The sequence below is a fragment of the Cryptomeria japonica genome, chromosome 6 (genome assembly GCF_030272615.1).
Source record: "Cryptomeria japonica chromosome 6, Sugi_1.0, whole genome shotgun sequence".
Classification (NCBI taxonomy): domain Eukaryota; kingdom Viridiplantae; phylum Streptophyta; class Pinopsida; order Cupressales; family Cupressaceae; genus Cryptomeria; species Cryptomeria japonica.
This window is the reverse complement of record NC_081410.1, coordinates 234,196,666-234,223,715: the sequence shown is the minus strand read 5'-3', so window position 1 is coordinate 234,223,715 and position 27,050 is coordinate 234,196,666. Positions and strand designations below refer to the sequence as shown.

Below are 27,050 nucleotides of genomic sequence, written 5' to 3'. Positions count from 1 at the left end.
AATTTATAGTGAAAGAGCTCAATGAAAAAAAAGTTAATTTGAATCTGAATTGAAAATTCAAAGGTTATTTTGGTGATTAATGTAGCTCTTTGTGCAAAAAGGTTGTCAAATACTATTTGTGCAACCATCTCCATTTTAGTCTTCTTCGAGTATGATGAGTCTAGCCATGCTTGATTCACAAATATTTCTTTCAAATAAGTGAACAAACCAATAATGCTTTGCAAAGTTAGGAATATCGTTGCAAACCTTATGATACTAGATTGCACCAACTCTTTCCCTTGGGTGCCATATCTCTTCAAATTATGAAGAAAAGGGTGATTGTAGATAAATTTTGTTATTTTTTTGGCATCATCTACAACAGGTTTAACCCAATGAAGTTTTCCTATGTCTTGCTAAAGAATGTCAAGGCAATGTGCTGCACAAGGTGGCCAAAAAAGTGTTGTTTGTTTGTCTTGGAGCAATCTTGTAGACACCAGATATGCTGCTGCATTATCAATTATGATTTGTACCACATTCTCTATGCCCACCTCTATGCTTATATTTTTTTTGACTAGAGTACCTTTTTATTTTCATTTTGAATAATTTTTTTTGTCTGCTAGTCAACTTAATTTCCACTTCCAAATCAAATTGGCATGTTTTCTACATGGAACTAACTCTTAGTATTCTCATCTCATCTTGAATGATGAGACTCAACTTCATTCACATATTTGGCTATCCTCTCTCTATACATTTGATAGTGTTGTAAAATAATATCAATATCTTTTCTATAATGGTCATCTTCTATTTTTAGCGGTCATCTTAGTTGTCGACTTTTTTAGCTATTTAGCTTTTTAGTCGACTTATTTAGCTTGTTTAGTTAGCTTTTAATTATTTAGCTTTTTAAGCTATATTCAGCCTTTTAAAGCTTTTTAGCTTATTTGATTTCACTTTAACGACTAGTTCTTATTTTAGAACTTCGTCTTGTAATCTCTACATATATGCTGTATATCGTTGAATATATTATTCGATTATTTTGAGCAATCAATTTTTCATGGTGTTGAGATTAGATCACCATATTTTAGAATTTATCCATGTAGCACTTCACACTCATCTGCCATTGTCTTATGTTTTGGACTTCTTCAATAGCTCATCTCAAGGTTTTTATTCTCTTTTTCCTTGAAACCATCTGGTTTCAGCAATTGATTCTCACTTCTCGATCATCACTCTTTGTTTCTAAAACTTTTTTTCTTCTACTCTGCCTCCCTCTGCAAAGGGTTGCGTGCCCCTTGAGTTTGGTTTGCACCATCTTGGCCCTTTGATTATCATGCATCTTTTCATATTTGAAATACTCTTTTGAGTCATTCATCGAGTCAATTAGGTCTTTTGGATTCAATGAGTTGAGAAATTCAAGAACTTCTATCTCAATGTCTATCCCAATCTTTGTAAGAGCTTTGAGGAACTAGTCTTTTTCTCAATCAAGAAGCTGCTTTTCTCCCCTTCTCTTCTATTTATTTTCTTCATTATTGCTTTTTTGTCTATGATTTTTTAAGATTTGCTTTGCTTGGAATTGCCGAGGCAATTATCTCATTTTTGAGTTCATTCTAGGTTTCCTTAAACATCTCCTCTACTTTGTTCACTCTAGGACTTCTTGTGAAAGGCAGGATACCATAAACAAAAGATACACAGCTCAAAAACCCAAACTGAGAAATCTAGAGAAGACATTTCACACAAAAATTCTTGTCAGAAAATTAAGTCGTCTTTGGTAGTACTTGGTGCCTCTCACGGCAACAAAAATATTAGATGAAGCAGACACTCAACAAGAAAAGTACTGCTCTGATACCTTTTCAAGTCTAGTAAGGGGATCAATTGAATAATCTTGGAAACTGGTGTGTTAATCATCTCTTGGATAATTATTTTTGTATTCATTTTTGATGACTTGTGTAATCATTGTTTTCTTATTCATTCCCTAATATACTGTTTTTCCTGCAAGTTAAGGAACTCTTTATATCAAGAATGACTTGCCTTTGCTTGTGGGACCACATTCTCTTGTTCAAGGCATTTGGAGTTGGTTTGTTTGCTGCAAATATCAGATGACCAATTTGGAAGAATGATTTAATCGTGGTGCATGTTTTGGCTACTGAAAGTAATGGCTCTGAGTGTTTGCTAATCTGTTTTTCTGCCAGATATGATGCTATTTGAAACTTTCCATTAGCTCTATCTAATTATAAATGAAAATTGTAATAAAGGTTTAGTGATCGTCAAGTGTATGATGAAATGTTTGTTAGAAAATAATACCAATTAAGACAACCATTTCATCTTTTTGATGGTTGGATTTTTGGAAAAAAATGATTTAGACGTAACATGATGCTGTGTGTCCTTTGGGATCAACACCATTAGGAATCATCATCATTAGTTGTGTTTTCTGCCTTGCTCTTGAAATTATCCAAGATGCTGCCGAATTCCTTTTCTATTGAATTCAAGTCTGCTATGATGATGTTGTTGAAGATGGAACTATGTTCTATTTTTCTGGTGAAGTCCACTGGAGGGTTTTTGTTAGTCTAATTATTCATCCAAATATGCCATTTGTTAAAAAATGAACAAAACAGAAACCAAATTTCTTGTCAACCTACCTTTATTTTTCATTCTTATGACACAATATTAAATTTGAAGGCAAATGCTCATGTTATCATCTTTTTTTAGATCTTGCATTATTTGTTTTAAAGAAAATTAGCATAAGGAAGTAAATCATCTATATATATCTCAACACTATCCTGAATAAGATAAGCTAAATGCGTAAGACAACTCTTTTGAAATAAGACTTCAAGATCTGGAATTTGTCTTACGAAGTAAGACTTCACATTTTCCTTCTCCCAGCATTAATTCGTAATATTAGCAGCAGTCCATAGTTACTACAACAAGCCATTTGGAATGAGGATTGCTATCAAATAACAATTGCTTCCCAGATTGGCCTTCTTCTCCCCTTATGGCAGTGATCTCATCTATAACAAATAGTTAGTTAGATTTGGAAATAAAGACTAGAGAGAAACGGTTTAGATGAATGAAATAAGGAAGGTTAGTTATGAATGGGCCAGAGTCAACTAATTAAGAGACATCTCCCTCACAAGCATCACAACCCGTGGAAAAGAAACCAAGAGAAGGCATGCAATGAGCAGAGGGGATGAATATGAGATATCATCTAGAGACTCAGTTCAATCACGGTAGGATCATGGAATCAGATCAGAAAATTAGATTAGCAATTAAAATAATAACAATAATAATAATGAAGGGCCGATTAGGGATGCGGTGGATCTAAGGGCAACTGCCCTTACAAACGGACAGACGTACCCTTTCAAAACCATACAATCCTTGGCCAAAGTCATGACTCCACACCAGTAAAAGAAGGAATATAAAGATGTCTTCCAGCCTTGAGAAGGCAGAAAAATGAAGTAGAATTGATATCCTGATGGAATATATATTGATGATTCATATATATATATCTGATATAAAAGACATTCCTGTAAAAGAATCTAGTTATAAGTTGTGCATTGGTCTATAGATATAATATCATATGTATTCACAATGTGTGAATCAGACTATATATATCAAGGGCCTGATCCTGTATTCTTCTGCTTATACCTGGGTAAGGATTGGAATGATTGTGTAGAGAAAGGCGGCCTAAATCCTCACAAGTGAGGCAATCCCGAGATGGGGTAAGGACAGGTATGCTGGAAACCTTGAGGGAATAGTCCCAAGATAGGGTAAGGGCCTGCATCCGGAAACCTTGAGGGAGCCTGCTTGTTGATTGGTCTTTAAGCACCCTAGCACAATAATTTTCCCTCCTCAGTTTGGGTTAGAGAAGTAACAGGGATAAGACCTTGATATAGAGGGTTCTGGAATTGTATTATTAAGAAGTAAATGCCTACTAGTCTAATCATTTAAATTAAGATGTTATAATATTCAATGATGCATTCAATATTGTAGGTTAATTGTTGATAAACAGGCAGCCTCCAAGTAGGGGACATTACATGGAAGTCTTAGTGGAATTGCATAATCCAGTGTGAAGGACACGATACGTGTATGCCCACAATGGACAAACAAATGTGGTTTTAATTTGATTCTCTAGAGCCATATGGATTATATTTTATTTGCTGAAACCATCAAGAATGATGAAATATTTATTTGCTGTAAATGTGTTCAATCCATGATAATGAATAGTAAGGGGTAATGATTTCTGCTTGTGGTTGACTTTTTTATGGTGAACACATACACAATTTATCTCTTTATTTTGGAACAATAAGCAATAGAGGGACCAACAAACTAGTGGAAATAGGATAAATAATGCCAACATTAATTGTTTTACAACTCATCTTTGACAATTTATAATGTTGTTGGATTCAGTTGTCTTTGAGGTTGCTTAACAATTCTACAATCATTTTTCATATAAATGTGATACGTGCATGTTTCCATATGGACTGCCTTTATGACTTGACAATCCTAGAAATAGTCATAGATGTGCATTTGTAACATATCAATCAATTGTGGATTTTGATCATCTTTCAATTGAGTATTATTGTTGAGGGTTTCCCTTGAGAGAATTTAATTGGCTGATTTTTTTTAGTTTGAGCAGTTCTGAAACCTTAAAAAATTCATTTTAATTATTGAAATTCTAGCTATCCTTGCTAGGGTGCAAATACCTTTCATTAGGTGTAATCGTCCAAAGAAAGATTTGTAATAATTGCCAAAATATGTTCCCCAAGGTGGCATTGGCTTCATTCTGCAACAAACGAGAATCATTAGATTCAGGTTGGGTAGTGTTGTGACCATTTCACACATCGCCCCATTAAAATGGGGACCCCCTCCTTTTTGCTCGGTTTTGCCTGTTTCTCTCTCTGCTTTTAGGGTTTTTGAGTCGTCTGGATTAGGGTCAAGCTTTAGGGTTTCCGTTTTGGTGTTTTTAAGCCAGAGTCCAGTCCAATTTTGAGAGATTGTTGAGCTTCCTCTCGTAGGATGCAATTTTGAAGTGGGGTAAATTCGTCGGGGGTCGAGTGGGTTGGTCTAGGTTCAGTCAGAATTTTGAATATAAATCCAAGTTTTGCCTAAGTGTTGATGATGGAATTGTGGAATTTTGTCTGATTGAATGATTTTGACCAAATTTTGAAAATTTTGATAATTGATTCCGAACATTGGAAAAGTCTTATTGTTGCCTTGTCAAGTGTTTAAAACTCTAAAATCATGATATTTTGGCCTGTGGAAGCAAAATCGCTCCTGTCCCTCAGCCAGGGACCAGGGCGAAAGTGATATTTTATGCATCCTGGTTATTAATTTGCTTCATTTGTCTTGTGCAGGGTCGCCAGGAGATGCGTTTGAACGCGGATTGAGACCTTTGAAGATTTTGAGATTTGAAAATGGCGAATTTTTTGGAGTTTTAGGACAAATCGCTCCTGTCCCTCAGTCAGGGACCAGGGCGAAATGTCTTGTCTGGACCATTCTGACTTCATTTTGATCAAGCTAAAACGTCAAGGACGTGATGAAAGATGGAATAAACATGATGGAACGCCAGGACTTAGTCATTTGCGAAGAGAAGTTGAACGTTTGCCCTCAAGGACAAAGTTTGCTCCTGTCCCTCACTGAAGGACCGAAGCTTAAAATCCAAAATTGCCTTGTCCTTGCAAGATTTGAACGATTTCGCGATTTGAGAGGAACAAAGGAGATACATCTTATCAGTTGAATATAACTTGAAAATGTCATCATGAGGAAAATGGACCATAGAAGCAAGATCGCTGCTGTCCCTCTCCCAGGGACCAGGGCGAATTTTAGTGGTAGCTCCCGTCCCTCTCTCAGGGACCAGAGCGAATTTCCTTATAAGGCAAGAATTAGGCGAAGATCAAGTAAGTTTTAACTTTGAGGCAAGCAAAGGAGGCGTAACGAACCCGTTGAAGATAATTTGAAGATTGTAAAACGCCAAGTGAGGCCTATGTTGTCCTAGGCGCTCCTGTCCCCTAGCCAGGGACCAGAGCGATTTCTTCCCTAGACAAATTTCTCGCCAAGATGAAATGAATTCCATGTCAAAGGTGAATGAAAGGAAGCATGACAAGTCCATTGAAGATAATTTTAAGCATTGGCAAAAAGTGATTGAGCCTACAAGTACAAGTTCGCTCCTGTCCCTCAGCCAGGGACCAAGGTGAAATCAAGGTTATCTAACATTTCCCTCCAAGTTTAAGTCACTCCAAGTCAAGGTACAAGGAGGCAATGATGTTTGGAATGCCTCGACGAAGAATGAAGTTGCAAAGATCGCCTAAAATGATGAAATCACCTAAGTTCGCTCCTGTCCCTCAGCCAGGGACCAGAGCGAAATCTCTAAGTATGCTTAAATTTTGAAGGCCACGTTCGTTTCAAACGTTCAAAAGGGAGCAAGGGACCTCATTTTATACTTCGAAGGCAATTGCAAGTCGATATAATCAAGGATTAGCACAATGAACAAAAAATCGCTCCTGTCCTTCAGTCAAGGACCAGGGCGATATTCATGAAATCAACCTTTTTCTTCCTAGACCACGCCAAGGCAAAGTTTCACAAGATCGAATATGTCTTTGGAAGGATGATGGACAAGGAACCAAACGTCAAAAGGTGATCAACTTGAGCAAAGATGCAAAATCCCTCCTGTCCTTCAGTCAAGGACCAGGGCGATATTCATTAAACTGGTCATTTCCTTCAAAAGACGATAGCAAGGCGTAGTCATGCAAGATCCGAAATGTCATTAGAAAGGTGATGAACAAGGAATTAATGTTAAAAGTTGACAATTTGGAGCTAAAATACAAAGTTCGCTCTTGTCCCTCACCAAGGGACCAGGGCGATATTCACTTAAATATCAAATTGGCCTTGCAAAGGACAAGTTAAGTATGCGTAGAATGAATAGATAAAGTTATTTCTTGCCTTGTGACATAAGTTGGCAATTAAAATGATCAAGGATCAAGGAGAAATACAAAAGTTCGCTCCTGTCCCTCACCAAGGGACCAGGGCGAAAATGGTCTAGGGGACATTCATTCAAAAGATTGAATTGATCAAGCTCAGGGTTCCCCAATTAAAATGCCAATTTTTACGTAGAAGAAGTGACTTTGAACGCAAAAGGACGTGAAAATCAAGAGCAAAATGAAGTTCGCTCCTGTCCCTCTCCCAGGGACCAGAGCGATGTGGTTTGTACCCTTTCACCTCTCATGTTTTGGCGCTAACACCATTTTCAAATTATTTCAAATGCTAAATTTCGATAAAATGGGCATTTAATAAGTGCGCACAAGACATTTAATTAATTAATTTTGCCTTTTAAAAAATCGAAATAATTAATTACAAGGCATTCAATTAATTAATTATTAATTTAAATAAAGAAAGAGCGCTTGGGTTTATTTTAAATGTTTTGCAAAGTCGGCCTCCTCTTTTTATTTAAAATTTTGTTATTATTTGACTTATTTCCAAGTCGGCCTATGTGCAATTAGAGGATGAGCGCCTATATAATGAGGATGTGATATCTCATTTCAAACCATCATATTCATCCTTTCATATGCGAAATATCAAGAAGACAAGGTGCGAATTTCATCAAGGTGATGCGAAACATCATAAAAGGGAGTGCGAACTTAGGTTGGAGTTGAGCGAATTTGCCATCATCACGTTGAAGACCCCTAAGGTTGGCGAAGTTACTAAGGAAGGTGTTTGCTTGAGGAAGATCACGTTGAAATCTTCAAAACTCCAAATTTTGTCTAGACAATCGCCTTATTTTGCATTTTTAGAGTTAGCTCGCAAGAGAGGTATGGCGAAGATCCCTTGTCTTAATTTTGAATTTTGATCGTCATAGTTTAAATTTTGAATTTTGAAATTTTGAAATTCCATTAGCTCAATCGTTTTTAGGAAATGATAACTCAAAGACTTATCATGAAGTTTCCTAAATTTAATCTCTAATATATAGTTATACATTGCAAAATCTATTACTTATTATGAAATGCTGTGTAGGTATTACGATGGCGACCCCGAAGGTGGGAGCATCCACCAGTCGTCCAACTCTTATGAAGGAAGATCAGAAGAACGAAGAATTGGAGACCAAGATCGTGTCGAAATGGAGCAACATTGGAGATACCAACTTGGGCAACTTCAGTACGAAGAAGTTTCGAGAGGTCCCTTATATTGGCAAGCCATCACCTGTCGCCAGGAGGATAATTGAAAGTGGCATCATTAAGTCGGCCGGCTTCCCTCCAGCAGTCCAGTGCCATGAGTTGATGATCGAGTGTGCTCGCCATTATGATCCTCAGTCCAGAACGATCGTGTCCAAGGAGGGAGACACTTTTGCTTATCTTTCAGAGGAGGCTATAAGTGAAGCTCTTCACTTACCAGAACATAAAGATATGATTTATAAAAGCTTAGAGGGAGCCAAGTCCATGTACGAAGATGATCCAGATGCTTGCCTAAGCATCATCAACAAAAATTGGTTACTTAAGAGTTGTCCTCGCCTGAGCAAGATCCCGAACACACCACATAGGATCGATTTCCAGGAGGAGTACAAAGATTTGATAACAATGCTCAACCGAGTCACAGGAGCTCCTCAAGCCTTCTATTTTGAGAAGTGGATGTTCTACTTCATCCAAGTGATAGTTCAGGGAAAAGGAACAATTCATTGGGCTAGAATGATTAGCCATTGCTTGGACGTACAGTTAAGGAGACTGAAGGCTACCAAGTCATTCCACATGAGTTCATACGTCATATATGCCTTGATCAGGAGCTTTGAATATGCAGGACTACCTCACAGAGGAGTGATTGGAAGAGGACCCGGTGACGTCAGAGTTTGTGATTCCTATGTCCACTTGCATCATCCACCAGGAAGTAACTACAAGTTAGTTAATGATACCTTCACGATGAACATCACCAGGACGTTGCAAGGCGGGATTCACAATAGGCTATCACAGGATGCACAAGAGCTAGTAAAGAGGTACGGTGCTTGGTTTATCCAATTTCCGAAATTTACTTATATTAGAGTTCATGGATGTCCTTCACCTCCATACATGTTGCCGAGATATCCGACAGACAGAATAGTGTTACTTGAAGTAACTAGACAGTTGGCAGCTTATGTGAAGGCATTCAGACACAGACATGGAAATGGAGTTCCTGTACCTATCATATTAGGAAATTCAGTTGAGGTATGTCCTAATGCTCTAGCCATGGATGACGCAGAGAAGGAGTTAGCTTTGTATTCATTTTCATTCTTTGCCTTGAGAGAGAGCTTTGATCCACATGGATATATAGAAGAGACAGTCGGTAGGAAATATAAGCATGAGTTTCAAATAGAAGATTTTATGATGAATCTCTTAGATGATCTTGAAGTGAAAAGAAAGATGCATTCTAGATTGCCTTTAGATTTCATCAGGAAATGCAAGATTTACAGAGTGGCCGACCAAGCTCAAGACAGTGGCAGGCATCTTCAATCATCTTATGATCGAGAAAGCAAATCAGTGAAGCTAGATTGGAATGAACCCGAGGTTGTGGATCTAGATGCCTTGATGGCTCCAGTCTTGTCTTGTACTCGCAGATGGGTTGATGTGCAGCATCAAAAGTTGAGAGAACAGGGCATAGCTATGACTTTCACTTTGGAGGAGAGACCAGTTGAAGGTGGGGCAAGTGTAAGCGAAGGTAATCCTATTCCCAGAAATACAAGTGAAGGCAACCTTCGAAGCGCAAGTGAAGGCAATCTCCATCCTAGAGGCTCGAAGAGGAAAGAAAGACCTGAGAAAAGGGAATCCTCCAAGAAGAAGCAAGAGGCCAACCGAGATCGTTCATCTGGCACATCTTCTCGACAGGAGAAGAGGACATTTGAGATGGAGGAATCCATGGAATCAATGGTGCAGAATGATAAAGAAGGACAGGCACCTCGAAGGTCACCAGGTGGATCTCTCCAAGATAATGAGTTGCATGAAGATAGGGAAGATAACGAAGTGACATCTCCTCCCAGAAAAGAAGAATTGCCTAAGGAGATTCAGGTTAAAGAAACAAGATCTGCCATCCCAGATTGGTTAAAGGAAAGATTAACGAAGGTAATTGTGGTCGAGGATGAGGACAATGTGATTGATTTGGAGAGTCTCGTTGGACATTCCCAGGAAGTGACAGAGAAGAGGAAAGCTACTAAGATGTCCAAGATGATCAGAGATGAGACAGGATCCAGAAAATTGCAGATAGCTACACCGGCCGTGGACAAGTATGAAGGTGAGATCCTTGCAAAAGAATATGATGTAGAGACATTTGAGCTTGGTCCACTCACAGCCGAGCAGACACTAGATGATGCCACCGATTCATTTGAGGCATTGAAAGATAAGCTTAGGGAAGAAATGGAGAAAAATAGAAAGCTTGAGAGAGAGGTCGGTGCATGGAGAACATACTTCAGCCATCTCAATCAACCTTTGGGACGTCAGGATCCAGCAGTATCTCCTACACAGGCACTTCCCCTTCAATCAATTGGTGAGGCAGAGAGATTCAGGAGTTTAGTCTAGCTTATGAGCTCATGGATTGACAAATCTCATACAGTCGCCATGGAATTTGCAACAAGGATGATGCAGACCATTCATAGGGCTATCCAGGTTCTTGAGGTCATCCACAACTTGATGATAACTGTAGCTGCTTTTGCTCATACTAAAGATGTTATCATTCCTGTCTTGCAAGTAATCAGACAAACATCAAGGAAGGTCCTGGCACAGGAAAAGATAATGGATGGAGGACCTCATAGTTTGCTTCAGTGGTCAACCTTACTCCAGATGAAGGAAGTTCTCTTGGAGGACATCAGTACTAGGTGCAATCATGTTGAGGAGGTTATCCACCCGATCCAGGACAGAGTATTTGAGGTACTACGTACCATTCTTGGCAGGAGGATCGAAGTTGAGACAGATGTGGATTTGCAGGAATTGGAGGATAAAGTCAAAGTCATCTTTTGCAAGGATGCTAATGTTATCACAGATGAGCAACGGGACTGGATGTTTGCTACCATGCTCCTGATTGAGAAGACTAAGGAACTTGAACCTGGTTGGGACGCTGCTCTTCTCCAGGCATTTGATCAGGTCATCCACTTGGAAGAAAGAATGAAGAATCTTCCCGAGATTCCAATTGCTGAGATTGAAGGAATCGTGTCTAGATTCATTGCATATGCTAAAAAGGAGCATTGGAAAGGGAATAGGATTCTAGATGAGAGGTTGTTATAGATGACATGGCACCTTAATTGTCATTGGTCTATGTCTCCTAGATTTTCGTGCCAAATTTAATAATTGGCTATGCATTTAATGTTGTGCAATAAAGGGGGAACTTTTGTAATAAAACCCTAATTAGGGTTTAGGTGTCATAATCTTGGCCTTTGATCTTCTTTTCGATTTGAACCGTTCATTGTAATTGAGGATGCTATATATATCCTCATTTCTTTTCATTTTGGAACTAGAACTAAAAAAAAAAATTAGAGATTAAGGAGAAATTAGAGAGATTAGAAGCAAGTTGTTTTTGTAGCAAGATTGAGCTTTGAGGGAAGAATTTCAAACAATTGTTGTACATGATGGCTTTGAGATCAATAAAATATTGAAGTTATGGTGTTTTATTGCAATTCTCGTGGTTATCTTCATGGTTGTTCATTTTCTTGAATCATTCTCAATCAAAGTAGTGTGTTAATTCGAAGGACAAAGTGTTGGACTTGATCTTTGGTAGGATTCGCTTTCCAAACCACTAGCTTCTTGCTGATTGTAGGAACGCCTTGCATGGTCGACTGGAGATATTTGAATCGCTTAAACCTTCAATCGTTGTTGTATCTTGGATATGTACCTTCGTGGTAGTGTCTTTGATACTTGACGTATTGAAAAATCATTTGTTACCTTAGAAGATCGCATCAATTTCAATTGAGTTGTTAATTTATGGCAATATTGAAGTTGGTAGAATCTCGCCAAGTCTCGTCTACATGGAGTCATTCTTAGGGTTAGACTAGATTAGATCTCTTGCAAACCTTGCCCTTTGATATTTTTTTGAGAGCTTGTTTAGTTTAGAAAATTCTTCGGAAACGTAAGGCCCCTTGATGACACAGCAATTACAACGACCACTGGTGCTTATCCACACGTAGAGACCCTACTTACAAGAACATTGGAGTCACCCTAACTGATCCTTCTTGCGATATCTTCAGTAGTTAGAGACTTTATTCAAGAGAGGATAAGATGCCTTTGGGTATTTTATTCTGTGTATGATTGTGTACAAAATACACGTCAACAGGTAGGAGGATACATGGTTAACTTATTTTTTTTGTTTCCAAAGAGATCATCCTATTTGTTGAGTGACAACTAATATATGCATGTATAGTGGGAAGCCAAGGTCTATCTTGGATAAATGAATAAAAGTCTAGGTTGTCTTTTGGTTGTAATGGTGTGTAATGAGGTCAGTATTTCGATGAATTTATCAACATACAGATCTCTTTTCGTAATTCTTCATTTTAAATAGTGGATCTATCAGCTAGTCGGGGAACTCTAGGAGTGTGGCTTAGATAGCCCTTGTTGGAGTTGGCTCATTGTTTCTTTTGTCATGATAGTTATGGCAATTGCTGAATTGATCAGAGTATTCTTAATAAATAAGTCGACTGATTTGAACACTAACAAGAAGACTTCCTAGATAAATATATTCCCATTTAAATAGATCGCTGAGCTAGACATCAACGAGGTGCACAAAAACCTATACAGTTTTTGGATCCTTCTATTTCCTTCTTGGTTTCCTTAGACATTAACTGGTGAACTATTTATGTGTGCATTGTGGCATCTTTAATCGGTTGAAATGATGGTATCTTATCACAACTGTTTTTCAGCTTGCTTATTTATTGAAGTTTTGATTTTGGTTCCACCCTTTTTTGATCTAATCTTTCTAGAATAGAGTTGTGAAAAGATGATCTTCCCTCTGTAATAGACTTTAGTTTTATCATGGGGTGTGTTGAGTTGGCTGGTGATTTGAACATTTGGTTTCTACTTTAGGTACCACTATTATAGGGTTAGCAAGATTTTCAAGTGTCATGCTGGAATAAATTTGTATACTAGTGAACATGTAATGTCTCCAGTTTTAGTAGTGTTTTGTGTGCAATTAGCCTAGTTGCCAAGCTCTTGCAGAGGCTAATAGATGTGTCTAGGAGAACTCCAAATTTCTTCGAGTGCACAAGTTCAGTGTTGCAGGGTTTTACTTTTTATTTTTGCAATGAGCTCGGTTGCTAGTGTGAATCATCATGTCACTTTCAGAAGTGATAATGAATTTTTTGGTTTTCAGCAAACTTCTTGAAGAGGCAGTTTATTTTTACAAGTCACCCGTTGGTTCCAATCATTGTCCCAAGTCTTCAATATCATATTGTTGTGATCAGAGTTTCATTTGGATGCCGTTTCAAGGCTTTCCACAACTTGGGTAAAATAATTTAAATGTTCACTTAAGTTTCTAATATTATATTATTACAATCATGACTTAAGTATAATCATTTAAAAAGGTGATGATGTGCCTCAAACGTGGATGCCTAGGGGAATTAAGGATGCCTCTAAACATGAAAAATGTTAGTAACCTTTCTTAAGGTTTTGTTTTTTGAGAGATGAATTATTATAGTTTTAAATTGGATGTTTTCCTCGAAAATGTTATATAAAGAGGTTGAGGGCTCATTTTGATGAGAAACTCGTGAATGATAGTTATGTTGCTAGAATGAACTTGAGTTTTTCTGAATTTTTTGAGGACAAAACCCCTCTCATTATTACTAGTTTTGGTGTTGAAAACTTTACTAGCTAGTTGGTGTGCCAGATCTAGTTTGCGGTTGCAGAAATGGAGGATTTAGATGTTTTTTGAAGTGTGTTGTGTTGTGTGTATTGCTTAATGTTTTTTTTTTGTTTTTTTTGTTTTTTTGTTTTTTATGTTTTATTGATATTCATCGAAATTGGACTTGTTTTATTTCTCCCAAAATGGAAACTCAATCTTCTCCTATGGGCGTGTTGGCATAGAACCTTCTATATGCTTCTCAAGTTCAAAATTTTTTCCAAGTGTTGAACTTATTCTCCCTTTGAATATAATTCTAAAGTTTGGAAGAATATAAAAAATATTCTAAGTGTTTGAACTTTGTTTTTCCAACCCCTTCAATCTTGATCAATCTTTTCACGTGCTTTTTGTCAAAATTGTCTGTTTTTCTAGCCATTTTCCTCTTCTCCATGATGAACTTGGTTATCTTCATGCTCATTCTACCTAGGCGGACTTGATTCTTTATTTCCCATGGTATCAAACTTACCCTACCACCTCCAATTCCTCCAATGTAGTCTTTATGATGTGTTTACATGTGTAGGGTGGACTTGGGGCTTCTTATGCCAAGATGGGGCAGACTTCATTGGCAATTAGCCAATATGCTTGGGCAGACTTTAGACATGTCCCGCCATCTCTTCATTCCTCTTAGGTGGACTTTATAACCTTTATGCCATCATGTGTTGGGCAGACTTCACAACTATTTGGATATTGTTACTTGGGTAGGGCGGACTTTGCTATTGGTTTGGACATGTTCCTCTTTGGCCTAGGCAGACTTGAGGTGCCCTTGGACATATCTCCTTGGGCAGACTTTCACCTTCACTAGACACTGCATTATTTAGTGCAGGTCGGACTTAAACCAATGTTTAGACCATTCTTTCTTTTTTATCTTCATGCCATGTCCTATCTTCTTCCAAGGTGTACTTTAGATAATCTTTGACATACCCTTCACCATGCTAGGCAGACTTTGACTTGTGCTATACGTTGTGCTACTCGGGTAGGTCGGACGTTATCCACTCTTTGAACATGTTTTTCCTTTTGCTTGTGGGTGGGCCTTAGGCTGCCTTTGCTATGCCTTCCTTAGGGCGGACTTTGAGCTCCATCTGCCATGCATGTCTAGGGCGGACTTTGAGGCTGTTTGGACATGTTTAAACCTTTGGCGAAAATCTTGGCCGGCCATCTTCCAAACTAGGGTGGACTTTGCTGCTAATTGGCCATATTATCCTTTGGCATGGCTAACTTTAGACATGTCTTGACCATCTCACCTTTTGCTTGGGTGGACTTAACATTACATTTGGACATTGCTTGGGGCGGACTTCAACCTCCATTTTCCATGCCTTCCTTTGTTGTTGTTTGATTTACCATATTTTATCCAGATCATCTGGAACAAAACGCTAGCTTGGGGTTTTTACCCTGCTTTTTACACTTGGAGACATAATTTTTCGATTTTGAAGACATGGGCACTAATGCCATGACTTGAGGGACCCAACCCTAGGTCTACTTTAAAAAAAAAGCAGAAAAAACAAAAAAACAAAAAAACAAAAAAGCAAAAAGCTGCTTCCCGAATTGGTCCCAAAGTGCCAAAAATATAAAAAGTAAAAAAGCAGAATTCCAAAAAAATAGGAAGGTATCAGAATTGACCCAAAGCATTTGCGATCTTTGTCCTTCGGGCCTTTTGAGTGCTTTGGTGGTGTGCAGACACTGATCGGGGCATGATTTTCCTATTTGGCTTAGATGACTACTCAAAAATTTAACTCTAAACTCTCGAAAATGGAAGACTTGTGAAATTGCAGATCTAAGACAAAAACCCTAAAAAGCAAACTACTGGGGGTCCCCATTTGAAATGGGGCGATGTGTGAGTGAAATAAGTCACAACAAGACCGTCTCTTAGGTACGCCACTCCATAGTGGATGCCTAACCCTTGCCACATGGGGCCAAGAGGGATGAAGCATCTTCTCTTGGGCTTAAGAGAGGTGGTGGTTGTGATGAGGGGGAATGGCGATAGGACACCTCACTGGGTACGGTACTCCATGATGGATGCTTAACACATGCCACATGGAGCCAAGAGGGATGTATCATCTGCTCTTTGGCCTAGGGTGGAGTGTACACCCTGTCCAACTAGTCTACCCTAGCGCACTAAGAATTGGATAATAAAGAATGGCAACTAACCTACAAATATGATTTTATCTAATAAATATAATACTAATGGAAAACAGTATACAAAGGTACTCCCATAAATTTAATTACCTATTGTAATGCGACCTCGAAGGAAAAATCCACGACAAGGGTGAAACAATTTTTTTTTTTTTAAAGTATGAACATAATAAGTGCATTAGTCCACATGGCACCATAACAACACAAGCGGAAGACTTACACCAGAATTCCTTAAGGGTTACCAACGAAGAATTAACCAAAAGATAAATTTCACAATTATGATTAATCCAATAATCCATCACTAACACAATGAACATAAGAAGCCATATGCAATAACAGATACACCACTGAAAGATTGAAAGGATACAACATAGTTTCTCTTCATTAAGCATTTTCACATAACATAAAGAAAACTGATAAATAACATCCCAAACTAGGATTACATTGCTCTTCCAATACATGGCTCTCAATATACATATAAAGTTACAAATTAACCAAATACAAGGTTACATAAGTTCATGATACAATGACCACATAGGTCTCCAAAGAATAATAATCTCCAAACATGAGATAAACATGAGTCACGAACCAAAGGAACAACAAGCCAATCCTCGCATGAAGGTACGAACAAGAACATCCGATGGGAAGTGGCACTACCACCCGACCATGTAATTCCCAAAATGGAATCACCCCACTGTGCTAGGAGATAGCAGAGGACCCTCAAGCAAGCAAAAAACATGACATGGTCGACAGAACAATACGACTCCATGACTCCACAATAATCCAACTGACTCAACATCACAAACACACATAAGTGAATCGACATCACACACATAAGTGAATCGACATCACACACACAAGTGAACCTAAAGAGAGAGTGTCATCACATAGCTTATGATGGTTACCATGGTTGGCCTCCATAGGTCCTGGCACACTGTCTTGGTAACCTTTCCCAAACCTCCGGTTCCAACTAAGTCTCATGCGGACCCTACCAGCCTTTCGTGAAGACAAGGTGGTCGGTTTGCCATTCCAGGCCTTCTCAGTACATTATGAGCCCTGTACAAGCACTCACCTATGCGCAAGGTACAATATCTTATTTAATATAATGAACAACCCACCTATTCAATTAATTAGATTATCACTTATTATCTGAGTTTCGATGGGTCATCCTGCCAACCTCTTTAGGCGCAACCCCCATTCGAAAGCCACTCTCTCAAGGACACTAAACAAACATGGTCAGTCCACGAGGACCCTATGGCGAAGCAAACAGCCATAACACCACTATCCAAATACAAGTGGTGAAAACAAGGACATACTGACTCTTGGTTAACCACAAGGCAAAGACACTACATGGTTAAGACAACGAGGTCATCATATATCACTTGGTCAAAGGTACCAAATATGCCACCACAGGACAACTGAACCACAGGCTAGAAATAACACAATATAACTCTTTGCAAGGAAAGCTAATTTCACTAAGTCCGCACTCAGACAATCTTTGAGAAAATCAGCATCATAAGCACTTGCAACAACATTGATTGAAAAGTAAATTAAACACTCTTCTATGATATTCACATCTATTCAATTTCCAAATCAATATTCAATCAAGAATGAAATCCACATCAAATATTCAACCGAATAAAACATGAATTCCTAACAGGCATTCAATTCATTTCCAGAATATATCCAACCAATTTGAATTACTAATTCATGCCTTGATTTCCATAGATAAATGTATTAAGCCACATAATAAAATTCATTTGGAAATTACTATCTTATTTAACATAAAAACCAACTTTTAAAAATAATTTCATTTTATAAAATTTAAGTTCATAGCACATAAAAATTTGTACCACGAAGGGTACAAGGTCATGCGGGGGCCAAGGCCAATGCGCGGTAGTGCTATTGCTACCGTCGGTAGCAGGCCTACTAACCGGTAGTGTTGCTACCGCCGGTAGCAGCCGCTACTGACAGGTAGCACTGCTACCAACCGGTAGCAGTCCTACCGATCGTTAGTGTTGCTACCGCATAGCAACACTGCCGATCGGTAGTACTGCTACCTGCGGGTAGTAGACACTACCGACCCGTGTGGTGGGACTAGCCCACCACAGGGTAAGATAAGGTCAATCAATTTTTTTTAATAAATACGTGCCTCCATAGCATATGAAACCAATGTATCATGAAAACGATTCATCCCCGGTTCATTTCATGGGCGTACACACACACACACACATAGTGCCAAATCCAAATTACAAAGGGATATTTACCAATAAGGTAAATGGTGAAATAAAATCACATAAGAACCCATTAAATAAAGATTTATGCAACAATAGAAGAATTCAACAGGTAGGAGAAGGGTTAAAATCAAATTTCCTTACTTCCCTACACAGGAAGAATTCCTTGCATTAAGCAAAAGGCAATATTCAATTTTGCCAGCATAAACCCCAAATCTAGGGCAAATAGATACTAGAAAGCACACATCAATCCAAATCTAATTCATTCTATTCCAAATAGAAGAGGTAAAACAAGAAGTTAATTTCCAAGAACAAAAACACACAGCAAATAGAGAAATGAATCATTTCTTTCCTATCTGCAAACATATGATATGAGTTTCACAAAATCAACAATAACAAACACTCTTTCTTCTGTTCCAATCATTCCACAAGAATCTACAAGAGATTTGTATTTTTTTCACATAGGAAGCAACTGAAAAATTCAAAATTAAATCTCAAACAAGAGGAGATTATCCAACCTTGAAGAAAATTAGCAAGCAAAATGATGGAAGAATCCCAATCCTTGCAAACCAAATCCAATTCCAGCTCCTCTTTCAGAATGGTTTTCCAAATTTCTCTTCCAAATTTTCTGCCTCCTCTATTCCCGTGAATTTCTAGGAATATATGGGGAAAATAATTCCAACCTAAACTCTCTAGGTTAAAAGTTTTCTCCACCAATCAGATTAAATTATTTAAAAAGTAAAAAGCAATTAGATTTACCCTTTTTCCAAAAACAATTCTTTTCCAACAATTAAAAAGCAAAGTCAAAAGGAAAGGTAAAAAGAAAAGCTTTTATTTATATTTTCTATTTTCCATAATACTTTCTTTCAGCATAAGCATTTAACATTTAATGGCAAGACAAATACTTATTTCCTTTTCACAATATAATGATACAAATATTCACTATGAAATAAGCCAATTTAACCATTTAATGCTAGCAACTCATTAATTTAATTAAATCAATAATCTCAAGGGCATAATAATTAACTAATTACGCCAACATAAAAATAGCATCATCTACTCAATTAAATAACCATTAAAATAAACGGAAACACGCACAACGAAGGATGATCAAATGACAACTCACAAATGACCAAACCCAAGCACTATGACTCGCATACCGGCCAGATGGAAAAGACAACCGACTGACAACACTCACACGAGTGTAACTGCGGGTCAAGATAGGGTCCAACAACTATCTCCTCCACTCCCATTGAACATATAAGGCACGCTTAGACCTGTGAAACCAGGTGGAGTCGATACCCCGTACCTACCCGGTACTTGTACCTGTAATGTCCTGCACCAAAGAACCACACGTGCATATAGACAAATATATATACAGACACGGTACACACACCGATGAAGGAGAATCGTGACATTCCCTGTCTCATCGGAGTGAGTGAAGGAAAATCATTCCCTTGCATCCCATACACATGCAAACACACAACATATAAATAACGCATCGCACATATAAGGTAAAAGTGTCAGTCCATGATAATGTTCCATAAAAATAACAATAACCATAAACACTAAGATACTGCATGAAAGCATACACCATAAATCCAGACAAAACATGAAATAACATCGCATATAATCTGAGTCAATATACAATAATGCTCCATTGAATAGTCAACTGAAGTCAATCAAAAACATACAAAAAGAGTCTGATCGACGAGGGGTACTAGACCTATTTTAGATTTGGGTAAATTTAGGTTAATTTAAAGTTTAACTAATATAGGGACATTACAGTGGTATCTAAGCATTATTCTGCCCGCCTGCGGGGCAAACCTACTTCGACAATCATTCTCTTAAGGCCAATAGTGCATTCCTATATGTGTGTTGAGTATGCTTAATCCATGTGTACTTTATATGAATGCTTTTGTCCTGTATGATTTGTGTTGCTTCAGATCTTATATGTTTTCAGTATCTGTGTTTAATATGTATGCCTTGTGACTTACATGTATTTATGTGTTTGCCTTGCAATTAATGTGTCTTCAGCATGTTTACTCCACTAGTACCTTTCAAATGTATACTTTATGCTTTACACAAGTATGCTGAATGCTTTACGTGTCTTCAAATGTGTGATTTATGCCTTACGTGTATTGCTACATGTAAATTCTTCATGCCTTATATATGTCTATATGTATGCAATGTGTCTTCAGCATGAAAACTTCATGGTTATTTTGTATGTGTACCTTTCTCATGAATGCTTGGTGTCTTGTATATATTCTTCATATCTTACATTCATTTATGTGTTTGCCTCATGACTGTCATGGTGTGTGTGACTTCCTAATGTATGCCTTATGTCTTGAATGTGCTTTGCATCATGTTTGATGGTTTCAACAAGCTTGTTCCATGTGTGTTTCCAAAGCACTTTCATCATTTTTAACACTCCATGATCATTGCTTGAGGACAAACAATCTTGAGTGGGGTGGAATGTAATGTCCCCACTTTGAAATAGAATTTAATGGTAAATATTAAGAATAAAATTAAAATTTAAAAAGAATAAAAATAAATTTAAATTGAAAATATAGAAGAATATAATTAAATATAATTAAAAATTTAATGAAGTTAATGAATGAACAAAAGGCATGAAATGATAAGTTGTGACTCCCCCAATTATGAGGTATAAAAGGGAGAAGAGAGCCTCATTTGAGAGGGGATAATTTGGGGGGGAATCAAAAGTTCAGAACTGACTTAAATAAGAAATGCAGATCTGGTTGTGAAAGGTTGTGTGCTTATGGTGAAAGGATGTGTCGCTTGCCAAAGGGCATACATGATGAAGAGGTGTGACCTCTCCCTCACATTGAGAGATATAAAGGAAAGGAACCAAAGCATCCAGTAACATCACCATTGATCAGTTCAGATCAGATCTGTTATTAAGTTACAGGCAGTAACATAGCTGATCATCTGATAAATGATCACAGTTATACAGTAAATATAGTGGATACTACAATCTGATAAATGAACATAATCAGATATAATAAGAATATAAATGTGATGGGAATTTATTCTATAATGATGATAACTTGAAATATAATTTGATGAATTTAACTTATAACGCTCAGGATGAATGTAATTTAATGCTGTCACAAAATCTGATATAACACAATAATATGGACAATATAAGGACTGATTAATATGATGCAATAATAATGCTAAACTAAGGGAACTTGTAACCCTTACAAGACTGTTATAAAATCATATCAATTGCAAACTCATTGCTTAATGTATGTGGGACCCTCTCTTAGGTACGCCCCTCCATAGTGGATGCCTAACCCCTGCCACATGGAGCCCAGAGGGATGAAGCATCTGATCTTGGGCTTAAGAGAGGAGGTGGTTGTGATGAGGGGGAACGGCGATAGGACACCTCATTGGGTATGCCACTCCATGATGGATGCTTAACACCTGCCACATGGAGCTAAGAGGGATGTACCATCTGCTCTTGGGCCTATGGTGGAGGGTCTCTTGGACACGCTATCCAACTAGTTTACCCTAGTGCACTAAGAATTAGATAATAAAGAATGGCAACTAACCTACAAATCTGATTTTATCTAACAAATATAATACTAATGGAAAACAGTATACAAAGGTACTCCCATAAATTTAATTACCTATTTTAGATTTGGGCAAATTTAGGTTAATTGAAAGTATAACTAATCAGGGGACATTACACAAAATTCCATCGATAATTATTCAAAGCAAATTGAAAATAATAATAAATACACACACACACATGGACCCACATGCGGACACACACTCACATGCAAACACACATGCACCTATACATGCATACATGCACCCACATGTGCACAAGCATGGACACTCTAACACATGTATGCACACGTACACAAGTCAAACCTACTACCGATCATTAATCGTTTGGAGTGGTACGTGCCTCAATGTGTTTGACATACAGACTAACACACACAAACAAAAGCTACTGCTGATCACCAATCCTCTTAAACAGTGAATGTGCTGACCTGATTTGCATTGATGCACAAATGATACAAACCTTCTACTAATTGCCAATCCTCTTGAGTGGTCCGTGACCCGATCAAATTGATTCGTGATAATAGAACTTTACTTCTTATGCAGTAACAATTCTTCGATCAAATTCAATGAACTACATGAAGATGGGCCACAATCTTATAGGTTATCTTAAAAAACATGCGTATTGAACAGCAAAATGATATTCCCATCAGAACTTCAGCTTTATCGAAAGGCAATTTTCGTGGCAACTACCAAACTTGCAACTTGAAAATGTTTGTATCTTGTGCAAGCAGTATAACCTATTGAAGCATGTCTTGAAATGCAACATATTTTGGAATGGCTATTGTCTTGTAAAATGTGGCTGTAGTATTGCACAGTGCAACAATTACCTTATGCAGCAAAGTTTCCCTTGCACAACAGAACTGATAACTTGTGCAACAAGGCTGTTTGCTTGCAGGACATAGGTAATTGGTGTGAAAGGATAGGGAGTCTTTTGTAGCAATTCTGTTTTCAGCTGAACCTTTAAATTCACACAAAAGTAGCTGTACAAGAGCAACTTCCTCAAATCAATTTGGGAGCATTAGTTTATTCTTTCTCGCTCTTCTTAGAAAACAATCAGAAGATAAGTGAAAATAAGTCTGTTGGAATTATGCTGTAATTGAAACGTAGTACCCAAAGGTTTAGAAAACTTGTGCAGCAATGTACTATTCCAGAGACCATCATCCATCTATTCTGGTTAAGTGCGAAAAATCAAAGTATTCTTTATTCAAGTTATATCATGCTGCAAATATTCTTCAACACTTTTTGGCTGTTCATATGGTAAGGGAAATAAATGCATGAATTAATTAGGTTTCTTTTTTAATATTATTCTCGAATGTTTATCAAATGTTGCTAACATTACTCATAATTATTTCACATCTCATAGCTTCCAGAGAAAGCATTTTGAGAAAAAATTATTCAAAGACATTAAAACTCATCCATAGTATCATTAATAAAGTAATACATCTACAAAATAAATTGCTTTGAAATTTGAATCGAGTAGTTGAACTGATCTCAGATTTATTTTATTAATTGAAAAGCACTATAGTTGATTTATTCTGCTGCTGGTTTCGTGTAGTTTTTACAACACTTCAAACCTGAGAAGGCATGGGAAAGACCTTCAGAAGACAAGGGAATGTCACAACCAAGACCAACAGATTTTTCACATGAGGAACTCGAAGAGAAGCTCATTGAAGAATTTTTCAATCAACGTTTTGCACCAAGGTAAGTGAAGTTTTGTGTGCTAATAGGTTTTTGTATTTGAATTAATGTCTGTTGAGTTAATGTTTCCTTATAATGTTTGATGAATTAATGAAAATGTAAGACTAATGTAATTATTTTTATAAAGATTGTGGAAGAGCATTTTGTTTTGTGATTTTGTTTGGTGAATAAAAAGGGTGCTAAAAACGGAAATACTTGTGTAAGATGACTTTTACTTTATGAATCATAGTATAGGAATGAACAAGTTCCATCAAGTGGATGCAATCATAGTTTAGACTTGGAAGACCACACTTAAGGGATTCCATCTTAATGCAATAATGTAAATGTGTTGTGTCGGCTAAGCATGATGTCAACAATGTTTTATGATCAATGCTTTTGGTATACTGTGTTTTAATCACTGTGAGAAACATTGAATTTGGTATTTTACTTATATAATGGCAGTCATTTGGTTGGATATTGGCAGGAAGGACAGTTAAACTGAGATTAGTTTGATTTAAACAAGTTTTGCACAGGATGTATCCCTAGGGGTATCGGCGACGTCCCCAATTCCCCCTATGTCCCTTGGACATAGAAACTTAAGAGCACATTTTAAACTTTTTCAGGACTCAACAGGTTAGAGCACATTCTCCAGCAATCTGAGACAATTCTGATTATTCAAATGATTCCTTCCTATAATGTAATGTCCCCTTCTCATTGATGCTCTTTCAGTGGTCCATTGCATCCAGCCTTACAGTTGCTTGAGGATAAGCAATTTTGGGGAGGGCGGACTGTAATGTCCCCTTCTCATTGATGCTCTTTCAGTGGTCCATTAGCCTATTCCTGAGACCCGTAGGCTAGGTGGAATGAAGAATGAGGGTCTGGCATTGATGAAACAAGGACTTACTATTTTTAGTAAGTCAGGGAATGACCATTTTGGTGTTACTGTCCTACTGAGTTCTCCATGTTTTGCCTCTGGACGCGATGATCATGCTTTTCTGAGCATTAATTCTTGACTTACTATTTTTAGTAAGTGGCAGTGTGGCACAATTCTATTTTTGCCAGTAGACAGGGTTCTGATTCTGCAGCAGTTTTGGTGGTCGTCCTGACTCAGTTTCATCCTAGCAGTGTTAATAATCAGTACTAGAGCCATATGCGAAATAATTGAATATTAATTCCTTATCCTAAGGTTTAATATTTAATTAATCTGATTATTGACGACTGATTTATTAAAAATTGGGATTAATGCCTATTTTTCCTAAGTTCTTGGCAAATTCATGTTTATTAGAGAGATATCGAAATATTGAGGAAGATATTATATTTTTAATAACTTATCTCTAATATTTGCCAAAGGTACGTGGGTCCTTGCTTTAGCGTGGGAGTTGACTTATGGGGAATAGCGCCACTCTTGGGGTCCACATGTAGTGGAGCGAAATGCAAAGGAAAAATGCTGAAATTCAAGGAAATGGCATTTGGGTTTGAGGTGTGTGGAGTTATAAGTATGAGACTTGGGCTCCCATTTTTGGATATCTTGAAAATTTGTAATGTTATGCTGCCGGTTTGGCGACAGAACTTGAGGCTTCGGAGTGCGTCTCCCTAGTGCTACCCCGGTTTCGTACTTGAAATACAGTACCTAGTTGTGCATTGGATTCTCCTACATTCTCAGAGTTTGCCATAGACATTTTTGGTGTTGAAGTGATTCTGGGGACTTGCTGGTTTTGCCTGTGGCTGAAGCACATTTTTGATCACACCTCTCTGCTGAAGCGACTGACGGTTATGGGTATCAGCTCTATCTTCCTTCCCAGCACTGGCGATAAACTTTGTAAGTTTATAGCATGTTTGTTTGAGTTTTGAATTTATTATGCAAAATCGAAATTCTTAGGCTAGGCATGGGTTTTCTGTTTTGCATTGGGATCTGTGCAAAATAAAAATGGGTTTGTTTGGGATGTGGCTTTGATTGGTTGCTATTGCATTTGATGTACGGTGGGATTGGGATTGATTTGAATCAATTCGGGTAAAAATTGAGTGAGTTATGAGTGTTTTGATGTTTCCACGGGCTGCTGAAACTGTACTTTCAGCCTGCAGATCAGTGTAACAGAAAATTACAGTCTTGTTGTAGAAATCTGCAATTATTCTCCTCATCTCATCTCAATATTGTAAGGTTGTTTCAGTAGTACTAATCATCCCTTCTTTCTGTTTTCAATTATAATTCCCACTGCATAAGTGGAAGAGGCTGGCTTGCCGCCTTCTAAGGTTTGTAATTCAGTTTTTGTACTCTGTCCTCCCGCTGAATAAGTGGTCGAGTGATAAGTTCAATAAAATGGTCCTCCCGCTGAAATATGCGGTAGAGTGATAGCTTAATGTAATGTCCTCCCGCTGAAATACGCGGTTGAGTGATTGAACTTCAGTTTATTGTAATTTTCCCTTGGTCGGTTTACCTCCAAGAGCTTTGGTTTCTATCCTGCTGGATAAGCAGAAGGGGCTGGCTTGCCGCCTATGCATTGTAATTTTCAGTTTGATTATGATTGCTAACGATCCCTGGAACACCGTATGCTCTCACCCTCCCAGTCTGGGCTCTCGATGAACAAAAGGTGGAAGGGTTCCCTTTCAGTTGTTTGGATTATTCCTCTAACCTTAACGGGTTATTTGTTGTGGATGAATTGTTATTGGTCTAAAAAACAAAAAAAAATTAGTGGGATATTACATGTAACCTGTAATAGAATTTCCAATCACCCTTCGGATATCTCTCACTGCTGCGGGCAATCAACCAAACTGTGAAGGATTTCGTCTCGACATTTCAACCTGTCAAACCTTGAGCTTCAGGCTGCAAACACTATCGATTTCAGACTTCATGAATGAATGAAAATGGCCTCCAAAAACTCTTTTATTTCTCTCCAACTTGCATTCAAAGTAGGGTTACAAAACTTTTAATTCTTTCACTTATTGAAAAGTTTTTTCTTTCACTTCATTAAGAATTCTTTTAATTCCTCCTTGGGCATCCACTTTATTTTTCCCATTTGTAACTTTTAATGAAGTCACTTTATTTAATATAATATCAAGTTACTTTATTGAATTATTATAAAGTAAGTTTATAATAAGTTTCTTTATTTTATTTAATTAAAACATTAAAGTTAATACTTTAATATTTTAATTTTTATTTTTGAAACCATACACTGGATCTCTTCAACTCAAGATTGATGATGCTCCTGGTCTCTTGGTAATGTCTGAATATAGCAAGCCAACTGCTAGTCTCCTAAAAATTAGGAACTCTCCTAAAAAATTAGGAAACTGTGTTTGGACACCTAAAAAGGCTCATTAAGCTGCCTGCAAGGTTGCAGAAGGTCCAAGTAGTGAATAGGCGAACTGCCAATCTCCTCTTAAAAAATAGGATCTCTTCCTAAAAAATAGGTGTTTGGCTCTGAGCTCTTGAAACACCACACGACCCTCTCCAAAGGGCCACAGGTTCCTTGAATGGGCTTCCTATCCATTGTATTAGCCTATGGAAACCTTGTTGATAGGCTAATCCTGCTAGAAATCATCTATGCCTAGGAAGGGGACATTACATCTGGTCTTCTTTGTGATAATTTTATGTGCGAATAAAGATATATTTAACTCTTG

The 27,050-nt window shown here is 37.6% G+C and overlaps 1 protein-coding gene across 6 annotated transcripts in view; it reads left to right on the top strand.

Moving 5' to 3' along the window:
- Positions 1–27,050, top strand: part of LOC131071474 (probable RNA-dependent RNA polymerase 5) — a 245,886-nt gene that overhangs the window by 176,804 nt on the left and 42,032 nt on the right. For all 6 annotated transcript variants that reach the window (XM_058007354.2, XM_058007352.2, XM_058007349.2 and 3 more), the window contains one exon: positions 23,314–23,459. In XM_058007354.2, the coding sequence (XP_057863337.1) occupies positions 23,314–23,459 (146 nt within the window). The remainder of the gene's footprint in view (positions 1–23,313; positions 23,460–27,050) is intronic.